General features: G+C 39.1%; 1 protein-coding gene and 1 pseudogene across 2 annotated transcripts in view; both read right to left on the reverse strand.

The window, feature by feature from the left end:
• LOC126293619 (GA-binding protein subunit beta-1-like) overlaps positions 1 to 20,758 on the reverse strand; it is an 85,721-nt gene that overhangs the window by 27,769 nt on the left and 37,194 nt on the right. For both annotated transcript variants that reach the window (XM_049986900.1, XM_049986899.1), the window contains exons 4-7: positions 18,143 to 18,340; positions 14,966 to 15,130; positions 7,576 to 7,747; positions 1,083 to 1,193 (exon numbers count right to left, since the gene is read on the reverse strand). In XM_049986900.1, coding sequence (XP_049842857.1) covers positions 1,083 to 1,193; positions 7,576 to 7,747; positions 14,966 to 15,130; positions 18,143 to 18,340 — 646 coding nt within the window. The remainder of the gene's footprint in view (positions 1 to 1,082; positions 1,194 to 7,575; positions 7,748 to 14,965; positions 15,131 to 18,142; positions 18,341 to 20,758) is intronic.
• LOC126293849 (5S ribosomal RNA) lies at positions 7,844 to 7,963 on the reverse strand (annotated as a pseudogene).

Consider the following 20,758-nt stretch of genomic DNA (forward strand, 5'->3'; position numbering starts at 1 on the left):
TGGGGGTGGGGGCAGTAAGGGAGGGGATGGGGTAAATTTGTGGAGGACACCAAGGCTTGAATATTGTACACAAGTTCAAATATAGGCATGTTGCGGCAGTGATGGGTAAACTTGCCCAAGATACACTAGTGTGGAGAACTGAATCAAACTAGTCTTCTGATTGAAAATCACAGTAACAAGAACTGTTTCTGGAATGACATTTTCACTCTTCAGCAGGGTGTGGGCTGATATGAAATGTCCTGCCGATTAAATCTATGTGCCAGACCAAGACTCGAAGTTGAGACCTTTGCCTCCTGCGGGCAAGTGCTGTAACGACTGAGCTACCCAAGCACGACTCGCAACCCGTCCTCACAGCTTTACTTCCACCAGTATCTCATCTCCTACCTCTCAGACTTCACAGAGGTTCTCCAGCAAACTTGCAGGACTATCACTCTTGGAAAAAAGCATGTTGCAGAGACATGACTTAGCCACAGCATGAGGTATGTTCCCAGAGTGAATTTTTCACTCTTCACTAGAATGTGCGCTGATATGGAACTTCCTGGCAGATTAAAACTGTGTGCTGGGACTCAAACTTGGGAGTTTCTGTGAAGTTAGGAAGGCGGCAGATGAGATACTTGCAAAATTACAACTGTGAGGACAAGTCATGAGTTGAGCTTGGGTAACTCAGTTAGTAGAGCATTTGCCCATAAAAGGCAATGGTCCTGAGTTTGAGTCTCGATCCAGTACACAACTTTCATCTGCCATGAAATTTTAATAAAACTGTTACTTTACCACAGTCTGTACTCGTTTGTGACTGTGTAATAACTTCAACTTCATAATCCTTGAGTTCTATCTTCTGCATAGCTCCTATCCAAGAAACATTTCATCTATGTTCAGACCAAAGTGTCCCCATATGCAAGTGAGTGGGTGGTTTCAAGGTCTTGCTTCGTTGCAGCTGAATGCCCAGATTAGTGCTGCTGCAGGTACCTTTTTACAATCCTCTATCTTTCAGGCAACAAATGTATCAGTTAGTTCACTCACAATATCTTACAGTTTGTGGATGCACTTGTCAGAACACTTCATACTGTGTGCTGAAAACGTACCTGTCTCCTCCACTTTTACTTCCGGCAGTTTGTCTTCCGTCGTAATGTGCTCGGATGCTTTCGCAGACTCCTGTAGGAATACCTTTGGAGGGTTCGATTCCTCTGTATGAACTGTAAAAAAAAGACAGATATTTCAACATTAGATATATATTTTGCAATTATTTACTCAAATGGATAGCTGACACAAACTAAATGATAACAAGTTTTAACTCATGTACAAGCTTCAGAAGACAGAAATGAAATGTTTTCCTACCAAAAGAACGAGAAGTAGAAAAAGGGGGAGATGGGGAACAAAAGAATGGACAAAACTGTAGCTTGTGTAGAAAGCTTTTGCTGAATTTTGGGACATTTCAGTATAAAAAGGAGAATTCTACTAAAAATTTGTTAAGGTAATTCAGAGAAAGATGGGCCAACCAGAATGTAGCTTCAGGAAGTGTGATTTGCAGACAATGGACACATGCCTAACTTAATAAAGAGCAGTTATTGGAAGGAGTAAAACTAACAACTCACCATGTAGTTGAGGCATTGCACAATTGACAGGCATGCAAACAAGAGTGAAATGGTCACAAATCTTTTGGAAAATATCAGGTTGCAGCATCAGAAGAATGTAGCCAGTTATGACAATGGCACCTGTGAATGCATTTTGTCAGCCTGTTAGTTCTGAAGAAGGACAATGCCTGAAACCTTAGTGACAATTTCATCTTGTTCATGCTGCTATCAACTGATCACTGTAATGTATCCTTTCTCCCCCAGCTGTGGCATAAGTCTTTCCCTTTAATTTCATGATTTTATGTAATGTTTTCATCTTTTTCTCTCACCTGAGCAATTTTATATCTGCTGCTGCCTCATTTTGAGTTTACCTCAAAATAACTGAAAAATGTAGATTCAGATGTAATTTGTTTTCTCCTGGTGGAAGTTGGGCTGAGCAGATGTAAAGAGAAGTATGCTCATATTTTTAGCATATTTTGTTAATCGACAGTGAGTTTCAAAATACTTTGATGTTGACTACATTAATTAACAACCTATTTCATGATTTTAACTAGATGTTATTAGAAGAAAAACAGAGAAAGAGAGTTATTTTGAAAGAAAAGATTTCTTCCAGCAGCTGCTGTCTATTATATCAGACACTACCTCAGCTATACAGTGAGCAGTTGCCTCTACTCCTCCCAGTATCATATAAATAAAAAAAGTACTATTATTTTTGAGAACCTCATGTTTCTTCTTTAGGGCAGGGGAAGATGAGAGACATAGGACAGTGGGAAGCAAATGGAGGACGAGTCATTCAAAAAGATTAATAGTCCAAATAAAATGGAAGCAAATATTAAAGAGAATGTGATTAAGACACAGACTATTTCTTTCATAATTGCCTCCCTTCCTTCTCATTGTGCAAACCTAAGTTCTGAGTGATGATCCCCTCCCTGCCCTCATTTGCTTCTGCTTCGTCTTTTCCCATCCTTAAGAAGGAGTTCTTGTTCTGTAAGCTAGGTATACATCTTTTTATTTTATTTATGTGTGACTTTCAAATGTACTAGGAGTTCCCCTCCAAAAGATAGTTACTGGGCAGCCTATCTGTCTCTCTGCTTACTTGGTACTATTGTTAGCCTTTTTGTTCCTTTAAGCCTGTTTCACATTTCTGCAATAATTATTTTATTTTATGATTTATTGCACAGTTGTTTTATCATAAAAGTGCAGTTAATATATTTGGACAGTCACGTTTCCAACATGGAATCAACAGTTTTTGCAGAGCAAACAAGAACTAGAATTTCAGACCTATTCGCTCAATTGCTTTTCACAGAGATCACTCTCACACCCAATAATTCATAATATACTAAATCCAGCTTCATGTGCAGGTGTTGGGAAACATTTCAAGCAATGCATGCCTCAACATAAATGCAGATGCTAATCAAGTTTGTAGATTGCACTGTTGTTTTTGACCATGAACGGCACCCGTGCAGTGTTCTTAATACAGGGTTGCAAGTGTCATTTATGGTCAGAACAATGTTCTGTGTAATTGTGATTGCATTATTTCAGAGCTGAGTGAATTCAAGTGTGGGCAAATTGCTGATGCTTGTGTGGTGGTTGCTTCAGTATCCAAGGTAGCCGAAGTATTTGGTGTCTCAAGAGGCACCGTATCAAAGATTTATTCTTCATATAGGGAATGCAAAGAAATATCATTAACTAACACAGATGAAAGTGGGTGTTGAGTAATCATGACAGACGATCACTGACAAAGACTGTGACAAAAAATAAGAGGAGGGCAGCTGTAAAAGTCACTGCAGAACTGAATGTCAAGCTCCCAAACTCTGTCAGCACCAAAACAATGTAAAGGTTGCAGCATAAGCTAGGGATTGCAGGGCGAGGTGGATTTCCAAAACCACTCAGCAGTGATGCAAATTCCCCTAACCAGGAAAACGTGGTGCCTATAATGATCGCCCAATCATTCACACTATATCACTCCAATATACGAAGCTTGGTAGCACTTGATGTAGAGAATTGGGTTGGCACCATTAAATTGTATTGTAGTAGTTGCTGTTGCTGCTGGCTGGTTCACTGCTGTATCTTGATGTTAATGTGGGCTCTATATGTATTCGTCTAGGGGTAAATAGATGAGGTCCCCTGTTGTTGATGTGCTTGTTGATAAATAATGAATGACAGCGTAAGTGAACTTCAACTATTTATTGGCATGGTAGCCATCTTAACACTGCTGACCACCCAAAGACGTTGTCACAGTTCAGAGTAACATTTCTTTTACAACATCTTTGCATTGTTTTTCCACATAAGGCAATAACATATACACTTTACAAAAGTTCTATCAAGACTGAGCTAACGAGGCTTTTTGCTGTTTGTATTTATAACCTCGTCAAAGAACTACTAAGAAGAGATGTGGTTTATAAGTCAGGCATCCATCTGTTATCGTAATTTGTTAAAAAACGTGACTGTATATGTATGGATGGATATGTGTGTGTGTGTGTGTGTGTGTGTGTGTGTGTGTGTGTGTGTGTGTGTGTGTGTGTGTGTGTGCGCGCGCGAGTATATACCTATCCTTTTTTCCCCCTAAGGTAAGTCTTTCCGCTACCGGGATTGGAATGACTCCTTACCCTCTCCCTTAAAACCCACATCCTTTCATCTTTCCTTTTCCTTCCCTCTTTCCTGACGAAGCAACCGGTGGTTGCGAAAGCTCGAAATTCTGTGTGTGTGTTTTATTTACTGTGCCTATCTACCGGCGCTTTCCCGCTTCGTAAGTCTTGGAATCTTTGTTTTTAATATATTTTTCCCATATGGAAGTTTCTTTCTATTTTATTTACATCATCTATAAAAACAAAGATGATGTGACTTACCAAACGAAAGCGCTGGCAGGTCGATAGACACACACACAAACACAAACATACACACAAAATTCAAGCTTTCGCAACCAACGGCTGCTTCATCAGGAAAGAGGGAAAGACAAAAGGATGTTGGTTTTAAGGGAGAGGATAAGGAGTCATTCCAATCCCGGGAGCGGAAAGACTTACCTTAAGGGGAAAAAAGGACACGTATACACTCGCACACACACACACACATATCCATCCGCACATAGACATTCACAAGCAGACATTTGTAAATGCAATGAGTTTGGCGGAAGTACAAAGGCAAAGGTGTTGTTGAAAGACAGGTGAGGTATGAGCAGCGGCAACTTAAAATTAGCGGAGGTTGAGGCCTGGCAGATAACGAGAAGAAAGGATATATTAAAGGGCAAGTTCCCATCTCCGGAGTTCTGACAGGTTGGTGTAAGTGGGAAGTATCCAGATAACCCGGACGGTGTAACACTGTGCCAAGATGTGCTGGCCATGCACCAAGGCATGTTTAGCCACAGGGTGATCCTCATTACCAACAAACACTGTCTGCCTGTGTCCATTCATGCGAATGGACAGTTTGTTGGTGGTCATTCCCACATACAAAGCTTCACAGTGTAGGCAGGTCAGTTGGTAAATCACGTGGGTGCTTTCACACTTGGCTCTGTCTTTGATCATGTACACCTTCCAGTTTACAGGACTGGAGTAAGTGGTGGTGGAGGGTGCATGGGACAGGTTTTACACCGGGGGAGGTTACAAGGGTAGGAGCCAGAGGGTAAGGAAGGTGGTTTGGGAATTTCATAGGGATGAACTAAGAGGTTACGAAGGTTAAGTGGATGGCGGAAAGACACTCTTGGTGGAGTGGGGAGGATTTCATGAAGGATGGATCTCATTTCAGGGCAGGATTTGAGGTAGTCGTATCCCTGCTAGAGAGCCACATTCAGAGTCTGATCCAGTCCCAGGAAGCATCCTGTCACAAGTGGGGCACTTTGGGGTTCTTCTGTGGGAGGTTCTGGGTTTGGAGGTATGAGGAAGTGGCTCTGGTTATTTGCTTGTGTACCAGGTCGGGAGGGTAGTTGCGGGATGCGAAAGCTGTTTTCAGGTTGTTGGTGTAATGGTTCTCCTTTATCTACTCTGAGGTAACTGGAAGCTGTTTTGAATGGCAACAGATTACCTACACTGTAATAGGCATGACATTGTAATGTGTTCTGATTTTGGTGTTTCCATATTTTTGTCTGCCACCTGTAAATATGCAAATATTCTATGTATTCACCGGCAATTTTGGGTGGAGTTCATGAGTTGAACAGATTAATATTATTTTCATAAAGTATATGATGGATTTAATACAAAAACAAAACACCAAGAAAATGCATCTCTGAGTGAGTCTACATTCAAGTTTTACAACTCCCTAAGAGTATTAAAGTCATTTTCGTGCCACTTAGTGGGTGGTGGTGGGAGGTTGTATGGGACAGGCCTTGCATTTAGGTCTATTGCAGGGGTATGGTCCGCTGTGCGTGGTCTCGCGGTAGCGTTCTCGCTTACCGACCATGGGGTCCTGGGTTCGATTCCCGGCAGGGTCAGGGATTTTTCCTGCCTCGAGATGACTGGATGTTGTTGTGTCGTCTTTATCATCATCATTCATCCACATTACGGTCGGAGGAAGGCAATGGCAAACCACCTCCACTAGGACCTTGCCTAGTAAGGCGGCGCGGGTCTCCCGCATCGTTCCCCTACGCTCCGTCACGGAGTATGGGACTTCATCATCACAGGGGTATGAGCCACGAGGTAAGGGGTTGGGAATAGGGGTTGTGTAAGGATAGGCGAGTATATTGTACTGATTTGGTGGATGGCAGAATACCACTGTGGGAGGGGTGGGAAGGATAGAGGGCAGGCCATTTCACATTTCAGGGCATGACGAGAGGTAGTCAGAACCCTGGCAGAGATTGTAGACCTAGATGCAAGGCTTGTCCCATACATCCTCCCACTACTACCTACTCCATACCGATCACTAACATCACCTATCCCATCAAAGGCTGGGCTACCTGTGAAACAAGTCATATGATCTAGAAGCTGAGCTGCAACCATTGTGCTGCATTCTATGTGGGAATGATAACCAACAAGCTGTCTGTTCACATGAATGGCCACCAACAAACTGGCCAAAAAACAAGTGGACTACCATATTGCTGAACACACTGCCAAATATGACATACTTCGTTTCAATGACTGCTTCACAGCCTGTGCCACACTGATCCTTTCCACCAACAACAGCTTTTCTGAATTGCACAGGTGGAAACTTTCCCTGCAATACAGCCTATGTTCCCATAACCCTCCTGACCTCAACCTTCATTAGTCACTGTCATCACCCATCCAGTACTACAAAGCCATCATTCCACCATCACACCCAGTCTTTTCATTTTTCTCCTTTTCCGCTACTCCCCCCCACCCTCCATCTTACCTGAAGCACTTCACTGTCCACCAGCCCCACTAACGATCCCTCCCCCTCCTCACTCCAGCCTCCTCCTTACCACTACCCAGTTGCCACTCCCATCATACACTAGTGCTGCTGCTCACAGTGTGTTTAAAAAGCTTTACTTGTGACAGTCTTTTTTGAATGCTTATCTGCAACTCAGCATCTCTGCTACATGGTGAGTAGGAACATAAATACTAGTCAGTCATCATTGTTATACCAAAAAATTTTAGTAATAGACTTGCACATATGATCTAACTCAATGCAGCAATTTGTAAAATCCTTTGGGTTGTAAGCTGAAAATGTGGTATCAATGGATTTTCAGTAGTGCACTATAATATACATACACTTCTGTATATGGCTATAAAATAGCTGTGCAGAAAGAAGACTTTTCTTCAGCATCACATTCATGAGCCACATTCCAGATTGCCAGTCTCGAGTAGCTGTACACACAACCAACTGAGATACATGTGGAGACACAACCTGCATGGGCTAACTTATACAAATCTCACACCCTTTTCCTCAACAGTATTGTACTGAAGGTGTTTTCTATATTGACTACATTATTGCCGGCACTGTTGAACGCTTTGCCACAGCTCTGGTAGCTGTCACTCTTGGAGGTTCTCATGTGGCCCTCACTGCTACTGTACCCGTCTCCACACCCCTCTCTATGAGCAGAATAAAAATTGCGAACCTTTCTGCGAGGATGTCTGTGAGGATGTCTGCGAAGATGTCTGTGAGGATGTCTGTGAGGATGTCTGCACTTCCTCCTGGTGAGCTGGGACCGGCACCTGCCCAAGGACCAGTGCAAGGCTTTCTGTTGCCTCGAGAGTGGCAGAAGCAGTCGCCGCTGCCGTGATGGACGTCTGTAACCAATAAATAATAAATAAATATCATGTTCCAGCACATACCAGTGCAAGTCTTTCAGTGGGATGTCATTCCAGCGATTTGTGTGTCCTTAAAACCAACGGCACCCAGTTTTCCCCAGGCAGTCGCCCACCCAAATACTAACCGGGCCCAATGTTGCTTATCTTCCGTATTCAGGTGGGAACTGGTGTTACCAACATGGCAAGGCCATTGGCTCTGTAACCCACGGGGTACCTGGCACATCCTGAGATTGCTTGAAGTTGACAATGGAGTTTTATTAAGACAATGAGTGAATTGAACATGAATTATTTTCTAATTCAAACGTACAGACTAGAACATTTATATCTTGGGTGAGAAAAGGAAAGTGAAGCAGATAATTCAACAGAGAAAAATGTTCAAAAATCAGAATACGCAGAGGCATCTTTCAGAAAGATCAGAGAAGAATCAACAAAAAAATCCATCTGTATTACAAGAAGCACATTTTCTCATCACTGGGTTAATGCAGGTGCTTGTCTATGATCTTTTCCCAATCGAGAATTAAAATGTGGTACACTTTAATATGAAAGATTCACACTCAGCATAACACTGTGAATGAGGAAAGTAGTGAGATAAAAGGTTAACAGAGCATAACCATGTCCACATTTTATACCATTCATATTTTGCAATAAACTACTAGAAAACTAGAATGGCACAGTGTCTCAGAAGCAAAAAATTTAATACCTTGTACAGGTATTCTTAGTCCCATCACAAAAGGTGTTGAAAATACAATCAATGAAAAATACCTAATCTACAACTAGATACAACTCATCAATTAATTTAAGTCTATAGAGATGTCAGCATTGTTTTAAGAGAAACTCGTTCATTAACAAATATCAGGCACAGTAAACTACTGTGAGCACCATCTAATCACCTCATAATGTACCAGACCTAGATTCTTTTATTCACTACTCAATACACTTTGATTGTGATGCACTTGCTACTAGATTCCGTGTATTAATATGTTTCATAGTTACAGTTTAAACTTCTGTCCTTTGTTGTATGTTGTTAGACATGAGTAAAAAAAAAAAAAAAGCATGTTTATTTCACTGTTACTGCAGAACTAATGTAACAAAGAATCAATTTTTCAAAAACAACACAATGTAACTTCTATTTTACGGTATATTTCATTATGTAAGAAACAGATAACAGAATAATCTGAAATGTATAACTTCTATTCAAAACCTAAGAAACATGAAGGTGTATTTGTAATTCCATAATTACTATGAAATTCAATATTATTTGAAATTAATTGTTTAGGAGTTCATATTTGTAAAAATTTGCAAGGAAAACCAATTTTCCTCAAAACCTTCATAATTTGAATTAGTTTTTGTCGTTTGGTAAAACAATAAGGTGTAATCAAAGTTTCGTAAACCCATAAATTTTAATTGTAAGTTTATAAGATTAAACATTTAAAGAATGGTATCTAATATTGTAATGTTTAAAATCCTATTTTTATGGGTCATCTAGTGCTTAGCAAGACAGTAGAGTCAAATTAAATGTTGAGGGAGAGTTGGGACAGTGTTAAAAATGTGAGAATAGAGTGCAAATTTTCATATCATGTACATACACTGAGGTGATGAAAGTCATGGGATAGCGATATGAACAATACAGATGGCAGCAGTATCACATACACCAGGTATAAAAGGGCTGTGCATTGGTGGAGCTGTCATTTCTACGCAGGTCATTCGTGTGAAAATGTTTCCAACATGATTATGGCTGCATGACGGGAATGAACAGATTTTTTAACATGGCATAAAATGCATGGTGGATTCAATTTCAGAAATCATTAGGGAATTCAGTACTCCCAGATCCACACAGTCAAGAATGTGCCAACAACACCACATTTCAGGCATTATCTCTCCCCACAGACAACACAGTGGCCAACGGCCTTCACCTAAAAACTGAGACCAGCGTTGTCTGTGTAGAGTTGTCAGCACTAACAGCCAAACAACACTGCTTTAAATAACCCCAGATATCAATGTGGGACGTGCGACAAATGTATTTATTAGGACAGTGTGGAGAAATTTGATTTTAATGGGCTTTGGTAGCAGATGACCAACGTCAGTGCCTTTGCTACATAACATTGCCTGCAGCACTTCTTGGCTTGTGACCATATCGGATGGACCCTAGATGACTGGAAAACTGTAACCTGGTCAGTGCAGTCCCAATTTTGGTTGGTAAGAACTGATAGTATGGTTTGAGTGTGATGCAGACCCAACAAAGCTATGGCCCTAACTTGTCAACAAGGCACTGTGTAAACTGGTGGCGGCTCCCTAATGGCATAGGCTGTGTTTACATGGAAATGGACTGAGTCCTCTGGTCCAACTGAACCAATCTTTGACTGGAAATGGTTATGTTTAGCTATTTGGAGACCATTTACAGCCACTCACGGACCTCATGTTTCCAAACAACAATGGAATTTTTATGGATGACAATGCGGCATGTCACCAGTCCACAATGGTTCACAATTGGTTTGAAGAACATTCTAGACAGTTCGAGCGAATGATTTGGTGGGATGCATGAACAAGATCGCATATGCACAAATATATTGGTTAACTTTCGGAAGCGAACAATCATAATCACCCCATTATTTACTTGAAGACCACGAGATAATTATCTGCTACAATTTATTTGATATTTATAATATGTTGCAGAAAGGTTGCAGAAGTGAAATACAAATTTTTGGACTCTATTTTATATTGTAATACAATCTGTAGCTGTCACTACTCTAATGCCACCTCCCATACATGCCTTGGCATTCTCTACATGAGAAGTTTTAAGAGCTCTGCTGGAATTGAGCCCTCTCCTGGGAAAAAACTGGGAGAGTTATCGTCAGTGGCTGGCAGACAACATTTTGACATCTAACTGCCCAGACCACATCATTTACATCTAGACTCCATGAATCGCTGTGAAGTACTTGGCAGGAGGTAGTTTTTCTTCTACTCATTTCATTAACAGATGGGAAGTGGGAAGATTTACTATTCACCGCCTCAATGGGAGATGTATTTTGACTGATTTTATGTGTATCATCACTATGGGATAGACACATAGGGGACATTAGATTATTTCTGGTTAGAGCTGTGAAAGACAATTCTCAAAACTTTCTAAGCAGATTCTATCAAGATGTACACCGTCCTTCAAGTGTCTGCCAGTGAAGATTTTTTATCTTTTATGTTACATGTTCTCTCAGTGAAAAAGCCTGTGACTGTTCACACTGACCTAACTTGTATATGGTCAATGTCCACTGTTAGCCTAACCAGAATGCATGTCCTGTCACTTGAGCAGTGTTTCGGTACAATGCATACAAGAATTTTGTATGAAAACTCTCTTGTTGATAAACTGTGGTTTCCCAATATCCTGACAATTAATTGTAGCATGTATGGTTGCCCCAGTGGATACCTCTACACATCATTACTCTCCAAAATTTGAAAGATAATACTTACTCTGGCTATGAGTAGTTGTTCCTGTAATCACACGTGTATGCAACTTTCCACTTTTCTACATGAAGAGTTAGTCACCAGTATTTGCACCAGGCTGATACTTTGACAAGATCTAAATGGATATTTCTGCCATTCTGTGCACACAGAATTTCCTTCTAGATAATTGCATCATCTGCAAGAAACTTGAGGTTGCAGTAATATTATCTGGTAAGTGATTACTGTACTGGATAGCAATTATCAACCCAAATCTGTATATTAAAAAGAGAGGAAACTTATAAACACTCAGCATGTATCTAAATTTACAAATTAATTTGTGATGTGAATGTAAACTGACTCGTTCCACATCATTACATTTTATCGTGCAAATGATCCATGGAACATGAAACTGAATAAGTAACTTAACTATAAAATGGATGCACCCAGAACAGGAGGAGGAAACAAAATGAAACTTCTCGGGCTGAGAGGGTATGTGATGTTATTACAGTGAGTGCAAAATCGGGTCACATTTACAAAGAAATTGGCAGTATCAGCCCATTCATCAGATGGATGTTGCACACTGCTATGGCATGGATGCATGCACTGACTCAGTTGGGGAAGGTGTCATAAAGCCACTGTAACCTCTCCTGAAGCAAGCTAGCCTACAAGTGTTGTAACTGGTCATCGATATCCTGAATACTAGCACTATGACGTTTGAGCTCACAGCACATATGTTCTGTTGTTGTTGTTGTTGCGATCTTCAGTCGATTTGATGTGGCTCTCCATGCTACTCTATCCTGCGCAAGCCTCTTCATCTCCGAATAACTACTGCGACCTACATCCTTCTGAATCTGCTTGGTGTATTTATCTCTTGGTCTCCCCCTACGATTTTTACCCTCCACCCTCCATGATACTAAATTGGTGATCCCTTGGGGTCTGACAATGTGTCCTACCAATCAATCCCTTCTTCTAGTCAAGCTGTGCCACAAATTCCTCTTCTCCCCAATTCTATTCAATACCTCCTCATTAGTTTTGTGATCTACCCATCTAATCTTCAGCATTCTTCTGTAGCACCACACTACGATAGCTTCTATTCTCTTCTTGTCTAAATTAGTTATTGTTCATGTTTCACTTCCATACATGGCTACACTCCAAACAAATACTTTCAGAAAAGACTTCCTGACACTTTAATCTATACTCAATGTTAACAAATTTCTCTTCTTCAGAAACACTTTCCTTGCCATAGCCAGTCTACATTTTATATCCTCCCTACTTTGACCATCATCAGTTATTTTGCTTCCCAAGTAGCATAACCCATTTCTAAACTAATTCCCTCAGCATCACCTGGTTTATTCAAATACATTCCATTATCCTCGTTTTGCTTTTGTTGATGTTCATCTTATATCCTCCTTTCACAACACTGTCCATTCCGTTCAGCTGTTCTTCCAGGTCCTTTGCTGTCTATGACAGAATTACTATATCAAAGCCAAACCTCAGAGTTTTTATTTATTCTCCATGGATTTTAATTGCAATTCCAAATTTTTCTTTTGTTTCCTTTACTTCTTGCTCAATATACAAATTGAACAACATTGGGGATAGGCTAAAACCCTGCCTCACTTCCTTCTCAACCACAGATTCCCTTTCGTGCCCCTTAAGTCTTATTTATCAACATCAAATATGGGGATTTTACTGGCCATGAAAGCATCTCTGTACCTCACAGGCAATTCAAAGACACATATGCTATGTATGGAATAGCATCCTCCTGTTGAAAAATGACATCATTATATTGTAACACAAGGGGTGCAGGATGTCCACAAAGTATCATTCTTCCATTAGAGTTTCCTGAATCACTAGCAGCTGTGATATGAAGTCTGCCACACGCAAGGAGTGAGTACACAACATTTTGAATTGGAGCCCATGTCCAGAAATGTCATCCATCGACACTACAGAGCATCAAAGTGATAGGCACCAATGCCTATAAATGTAAGTATATACAGAACGATTCCATGATAATGTTAAAAACTTTCTAGGATGAGGGAGATGGATAAATGTATGAATCTGAAGTAAGGGATCAAATACCTCAAACGAACCTGTCGAAAGTTATAAGCATAAATAATTTTGGTTAAGTGGTAGTATGGAAGAAAACATGTCTAGTAAACACGGACTCCAAAACACATACATACCTTACGAGCTACATGCACTTGTTCAGTAGATGAGATGTGGTCCACAGTAGCAATGGTGAACAAATGCTCATAGCTCCTCTCTCAAACTCTGGAAGTTGGCTACCCTACAATCTCAGCAAAAACTGTATGAGTATGTGTATACCACTGTCAGAGGTATCAGAATGGTTTTCGCTTATAACTTTCTATTCATTTGCTTCAGGTACACCTATTCCTGTCCACTATCCTAGAAAGTATGACAAATCATCATCACAGAATCACCGTGTACGTACGTACATTTACAGGTGCCGGTGCCTACAACTTTGACACTACACAGTGTCGTCATATGATGTTTCAGAACATGGGTTCCTATTCAAAATATTATTTACTCACTCGCCTCTACAAGTTCTAGAATTTCTTAATACCATGTATAGGGGTGTAAACAAGTAATTTACAGGAAGGAAAAGTGGATTGCAACTGTTAGAAAAATGCATGCTAAATTTCACCTCCCTGGCAAATGTTTACTGTGTTGTTGTTGTTGTTGTTGTGGTCTTCAGTCCTGAGACAGGTTTAATGCAGCTCTCCATGCTACTCTATCCTGTGCAAGCTTCTTCATCTTCCAGTACTTACTGCAACCTACATCCTTCTGAATTTGCTTAGTGTATTCATCTCTTGGTCTCCCTCTATGATTTTTACCCTCCAGGCTGCCCTCCAATGCTAAATTTGTGATCCCTTGATGCCTCAAAACATGTCCTACCAACCAGTCCCTTCTTCTTGTCAAGTTGGGCCACAAACTCCTCTTCTCCCCAATTCTATTCAATACCTCCTCATTAGTTATGTGATTTACCCATCTAATCTTCAGCATTCCTCTGTAGCACCACATTTCGAAAGCTTCTATTCTCTTCTTGTCCAAACTATTTATCGTCCATGTTTCACTTCCATACATGGCTACACTCCATACAAATACTTTCAGAAACCACTTCCTGACACTTAAATCTATACTCGATGTTAACAAATTTCTCTTCTTCAGAAACGCTTTCCTTGCCATTGCCAGTCTACATTTTATATCCTCTCTACTTCAACCATCATCAGTTATTTTGCTCTCCAAATAGAAAAACTCCTTTACTACTTTAAGTGTCTCCTTTCCTAATCTAATTCCCTCAGCATCACCCGACTTAATTCGACTACATTCCATTATCCATGTCTTGCTTTTGTTGGTGTTCATCTTATATCCTACTTTCAAGACATTGTCCATTCCGTTCAACTGCTCTTCCAAGTTCTTTGCTGTCTCTGACAGAACTACAACATCATCGGCGAACCTCAAAGTTTTTATTTCTTCCCCATGGATTTTAATTCCAACTCTGACTTTTTCTTTTGTTTCCTTTACTGCTTGCTCAATATACAGATTGAATAACATCGGGGAGAGGCTACAACCATGTCTCACTGTCTTTACTGTAGTCAAAAGAAACAACATTCACTGTTTATAATAGGAAGAAGGTGGATGGATTACTCTATAAATAGAAATTTGGATTATTCTGTTTTGGTTGCACTATTTCTATCAGAGACTTCAGTTGTCACCAAGATGCACAGCCAGCGGACTAACCTCGAGCATCTCAAGAATGTCGTGCCGGTTGGCCTCGAGTGCCATCGTGAACGCCGTCTTGTCGAACTTGCTGACGTAGTGGGGGTTGGCTCCATGCTGCAGCAACAGTCGAACACACTCTACATGCTCCCTCTCCACTGCCCAGTGTAGAGGTGTCATTCTCAGCTGCAGAAATGAGGAAATATCACCAAAAAGTTTTATTGCAAAACCTAACAAAGATGCAAACCACAGTGTAGCAAATTTGTGGCCAAAAAAATTTTCAACTTTTCCATGTACATGAGCCATATTGCTGTATAAACATACATAACACATAATTGAGTTTCATCTTGCTGCTAAACGCTTGATTTACTTATTAGAAACAACAATGTTCATCAGGTGGCTACTCTGACACTGCACTTTACCCTTGAGTACATTGTCTGAATGATAATATAAGCTTTCTTCAGAAATGTTATGAAAAGACTATTTCTAGCAAAGTTATTTCATATATCTCATCAACCACTAAAATGAAAATATACTGAAATTAATTTTTGGGAGAGTGACATTTTGTCCACATGAAAATACCATATTACTGAAGTTACAGTTACATACTAAATAGAAATCTCATGTGTGCTGCATTGTATCAAAGTCGTAAGGCTTGTGTTGCGTGGTTTGAAAATAAACCACTAAGTGTGATTGTGTATGCTACATGATTTGTATCTACATAAAAGTTACAGTCTCCTGACCTTTCCCTTCCCTCTCATACAAAGCAAATTCATGACAGAATTCATGGGTTGTATTACTAATTTTCAAAATATTTCTACTTATTTGTTAAAATAGAATTTACAGCTTTCTGCTTGGCACCACATCTAGGTGTACTTCGAGCACCTTGATACAATAAAAATCTCTGTTGCCAGAGTCAACTGTTGTTGGGAACAATGTATTAGTGACAGAGATCATATCAACTATTGTAAATTGTAACAGGGGATGAATGGGTTAGCACATAGCAAATCAATGAATGGTGGGCATTATTAACAGATGAGCAACCGCACTACCTCCTCACTGCGGGCTTCTGAAGCAACCACATAACACATACATCTTCGCTCACCACATGTCACAGAGCACAGAGATTAACACCTCCAATAAACACTGGAGGCATAGAAAAAGATTGCCCAGACTTTAGTAGAGTGTGCACAAAACACTTTCGCCCATACCAGTGCAGTATGGGAGAGGAAAATAGTTTTGGTGGGGCCTGCATAGTCAACGACCTCCACACACATATGCATATTTTTCAGAACTTGTAAGAAACAGCTGGTGTTTCTATAAATGATTGTAATAACATATTATGTCAGTAAAACCAATAATTCATCAACTGTGGACATTAAAAGTCAATAATTTCTCAATGTTGTTATTGTGGTCTTCAGTCCTGAGACTGGTTTGATGCAGCTCTCCATGAATTTCTCAATAGAGTACAAAAAAAGAAATAAACAAATGATCAAACTGAAGCCAAACAAGTCTGCTCACTTGCCAGCAGGAGCAAATCTCATAAAACAAAAAAGGAGTAAAAAATGTAGCACTGCGGACAATAATGCTTACTACGGTACTGTCACCACAAAATAAATTTGATGTTTTAATGGAAAGGTTACATAATTGTTCCATTATAAAACTGCTGATACATTCAAAAGGTATGATATTAAACAAAGCTATTACAAAAATAATAAAATAAAGCATGTCTTTCCTCACAGTTGCAACAAACTTGACAAACATAAGCAACCAGCTGTTTACAAGATCAAATGTAGAGACTGTCCTAGTTTTTACACGGATAGTACAGGTGGATCATTTTCACACAATATAATGAACACATCTCAGCTCTATCTTTAAATGTACCTCATAAATCTGCAACGGTAGCTCACCTTTATGATACCAAAAATGGCTTTCAGACATCAATAAAGATTTCACAAACTGCCACAGAAAACTTTCAGGTTCAAAATTTAGTATAATGTAGGAACTAGAAATATGCACAAAACAGATTTTCCAACCCACTGACATTGTGAATGAATGTACAGATAGTGAATACAACAAATTAATTCCTGTTTTCAGTAATGACTGTCTCTTAACACAACAGCCTCACAAGAAGCAATGAACACAATTTCCTTGTCCCTGCCTCACATATAAATACACCCTCTTACCTCCATCAACTACCTTGGTCTTGATTTTGCTCATTTCTCTATTATTTCTCTCATTAATCCCATATGAGACAGCTATCTTGTTAAATTTAACAACTGTGTCATTCTGATACTATCAGATTAAAAACTGAAGCATATGTAATGCACGTTATATCTATACAGTCCTTGAAGTGGAAGTAGTAGCTCAGAAACCAATCAGAAAATAAAAGTATTGTGACAAAAGACAGAATATTATCATTAAATAAAACCCTAATGTTCATGGGATCTGTCAATATGGGAAAAAAAGTTTGACAGTTTAAAATGGTGCAAGATGTTCAACTTTCTGAGAAAATGGGACTAAGCTACATGGAAAGAAGGGATTACCTGTCTTTCCCTATGGTTTAATCCTATTTCCCAAGAACTAAGAGGGCACAATGAGAATGGAAGACTCCAAACAAAGCAGTTGGATTAAAATGGGTGTAAAACTAGGATGTCCCTACTGATCAATCTATACATCAAAGGAGCAATCACAGAACTAAAAGAAAGGTTTACAAACATCGACCTTAATATGAGGAACAAATTTCTGAGAATACATGTTTGGATCACAGAACTATATGGTAGTGAGTCATAGACCATAGGAAAACTGATGTAGAAGACAATCGTAGCATTTGAGATGTGCTATAGGACAATGTTGAAAATTAGGCAGAAGAACAAGATAAGGAATGAAGACATTCTCCATATAATTGGCAATGAAAGGGACATATGGAAAATTCTGATAAGAAGAAGGGACAGGATGATAGCACATGGGAGCTGTAAGGGGCAAAAGACTGCAAGGGTAGACGGAGGCCAAAACACATCTAAAACAAGGACATTGTGCACATGTGCTACACAGAGTGGAAAAGATTGGTACAAGAGAAGAATTCATGGCAAACTGCATCAAACCAATCAGAAAACTGATGACAAAAAAAACTTGACTCCTCTCTGACTCCACATAGCCATTTCAGACCGGGGTAGTGAAAGTAACTGGATGTCATACCATGTCTTTGGCGTCAACGTCAGCGCCTGTGTCCAGGAGCAGCTCAACAATGTCTGCATGGCCCTCCTGGGCTGCTACGTGCAGAGGGGTTCGGTCGACCTTAGTCCGTGCATCCCGCGATATTCCTGCTCGCAACAACAATTCGCATGTCTCCAGGTGGCCATTGGCTGCAGCGGCATGTAGTGGGCTTGTCCCCAGCTGAAAATATGCCTAATAGTTTCTAACAAATATTGGAGCAGAACAACAAAGTAGGCATGTTAATTACATTAATAACAGATTTGCACACAGAAAATAACTATGCAGTATACCATCTTTCATGTGTAGATGAAAAAGATGTCTGCTAAGATGTTGTGATTCATTCCAGTAGAGTATAATCACTCTATCTAAGACTTACACACACACACACACACACACACACACACACACACTTTTATGTTCCTGAAATAAATAGATATAAAAAAAAGAAAAAGAAAGAAAGAAACAGTCACAAGAAGCAAACTGGTATAAGTCTCTTTGAAGTTTTTCTTTCTTTTTTCCTTAAATAAAGGTTCTTGTAAGATAAAGTCACTGTAATAATTATTATTTCAATGCTTTCAAAACATCTTTTTATGATGACCTAAGACTCTGAATAACCTTTTCAGTGTCTTAAGTTTTCTTGTCCTTTACTGTATTGTTGACTACAAAATTTCTTAAAGAGAAATACAAAAAACTATGGAGGCACATAATGCATATTACATTGGTCAAACACTTTCATCTACCAAATCTGTTCATGCCAACTTTAAATCATCCTCTGTTTTCAGCCCCTGAACATTAATTCTTAAAACATTAAAGTTTTTCAACAAAAATGTGTGTTAGTGATCAAAATCAAATATAATAGCATTTTATTATGGCAACAGAAATTCCAGGATGAAAGTAACAAACAAAACATGAGTGCACACTCTCACAGCCGCTGGAAAAATATATAGAACTTTGGCTTTATGTATAGATGGTGATGAAGTCATTAAAGGCAGTATCTTCACATCAGAGAAGAAAATAGGCCACGCCCTTTTCAAAACAACCATTACAGTATTTGCCAAAACTGATTTATGGAAATAAAAGAAAATATCAATTTGGCCACCCAAACGGGGATCTAAACTGCCATCATTCGAATCAGTCAGTTACAACAATGAAGCTGTGTATTTGGGAGTCTGTATGAGAGTTTGATTTCATTAAGACCATAAAAATAGCAAATATTTTAAAGTTAGGATGACCTTTTTTCATTTTTTGGTGTCGTTATACATCCTCCACTATCTGCCTGTAAGGAGTAATTGGTTCTCATTTGGTTTTGTTTATTAGCTGAAAAGTAATTATCTCCCTGCTATAAAATTTTAAGAACCTAGCCAGAGAAACTTCTAAGGCAATAAATCTCAAATATTTGGAGTAAGAGTCATAATGTTATGAATTACTAATGGGCTTTAATCATTTCTATATACTTCTCAGTTCACAATAAAGGTCTTCATAAATAATAAACTCCATGTTCACTGATCTTTACCTTTTATGGGGATTTATTGAGTAGTGAGCACACTGGTGGATGACTGCTTGAAACCTAACTGACTAAAACAGTTATAGATGATTCAGAATATCAATTTGTTGCCACACAGTTCATTCATAACCATAATTCAGACTAGGGACATCACAAAGGCTTATTACAAGCCTTAACAAATTACAGCCCAGTAGTAGCAAGAGCTAAGCACAATCCAAATCATTTCATGGCAATTGCACACAGAGCACTAATGGCTACTGTTGACAATATATACACTTCCGACAATGCCTAATTTCACGATTTTGTACATTGTCTAAGCTGGAGAATGCTTATACCAATACTTGAAACAATATTTAAATAGGCTTATTTCATACAGTTTATGGTCATGAATGTAGACAGTAACATAACATAATTAATATACATTTGTTTGTGGCTCTCAGTAATGTGCATGCCTTTCTAAATATTGTTAAATCAGGTCTCACTTCATTAGCATGGAACTCAAATAGGCCTAGTGATCTATAGTGTACTTCCTTAAACTAAAACAACTTTCAAAGTATTGCAGTCATGAAACTTAGTACTTTAAATCAGTACAGGCCAACAAAAGTTTATTGGCTGAATCAAAATTTTTAGAGCACATGGTACAAAGAAGTTTTAAATGTGTTCTTCTCTAAAATAAGTACTTTCCAGCAAAACTAACAAGGAGAGATCCCTAGCGGTGGGATCGACATTTTGTAACCATCTATTTGGTGATGTAGGTTAAGATCCCAGCCATCACAATTTGCAGCCATTCACCCTGGTAAGCCCTGATTATCGCCGGAAAAAATAAATAAATAAAACAAAAAAATAAAAAAATCTGGAAGTTTACGTGACACTCAACAACATTAAAAAAGTATAATCATATTGACTGATTGTGTGGTGTAATGGATAGGCTAAGTACAGATAATTATTTTTATTCAATTAAATTGTTTAAACATAATTTTTTATTTCTACTCCTTTGTCACATCATTTTAATCATCTTATCAACTTCTTCATTCACTCCCAGACTAGGAATCAGCGAAATGGAAATTAATTTTGATATTTACTGGGTAACTGTT

Source organism: Schistocerca gregaria, chromosome 10 (genome assembly GCF_023897955.1).
Source record: "Schistocerca gregaria isolate iqSchGreg1 chromosome 10, iqSchGreg1.2, whole genome shotgun sequence".
Classification (NCBI taxonomy): Eukaryota; Metazoa; Arthropoda; class Insecta; order Orthoptera; family Acrididae; genus Schistocerca; species Schistocerca gregaria.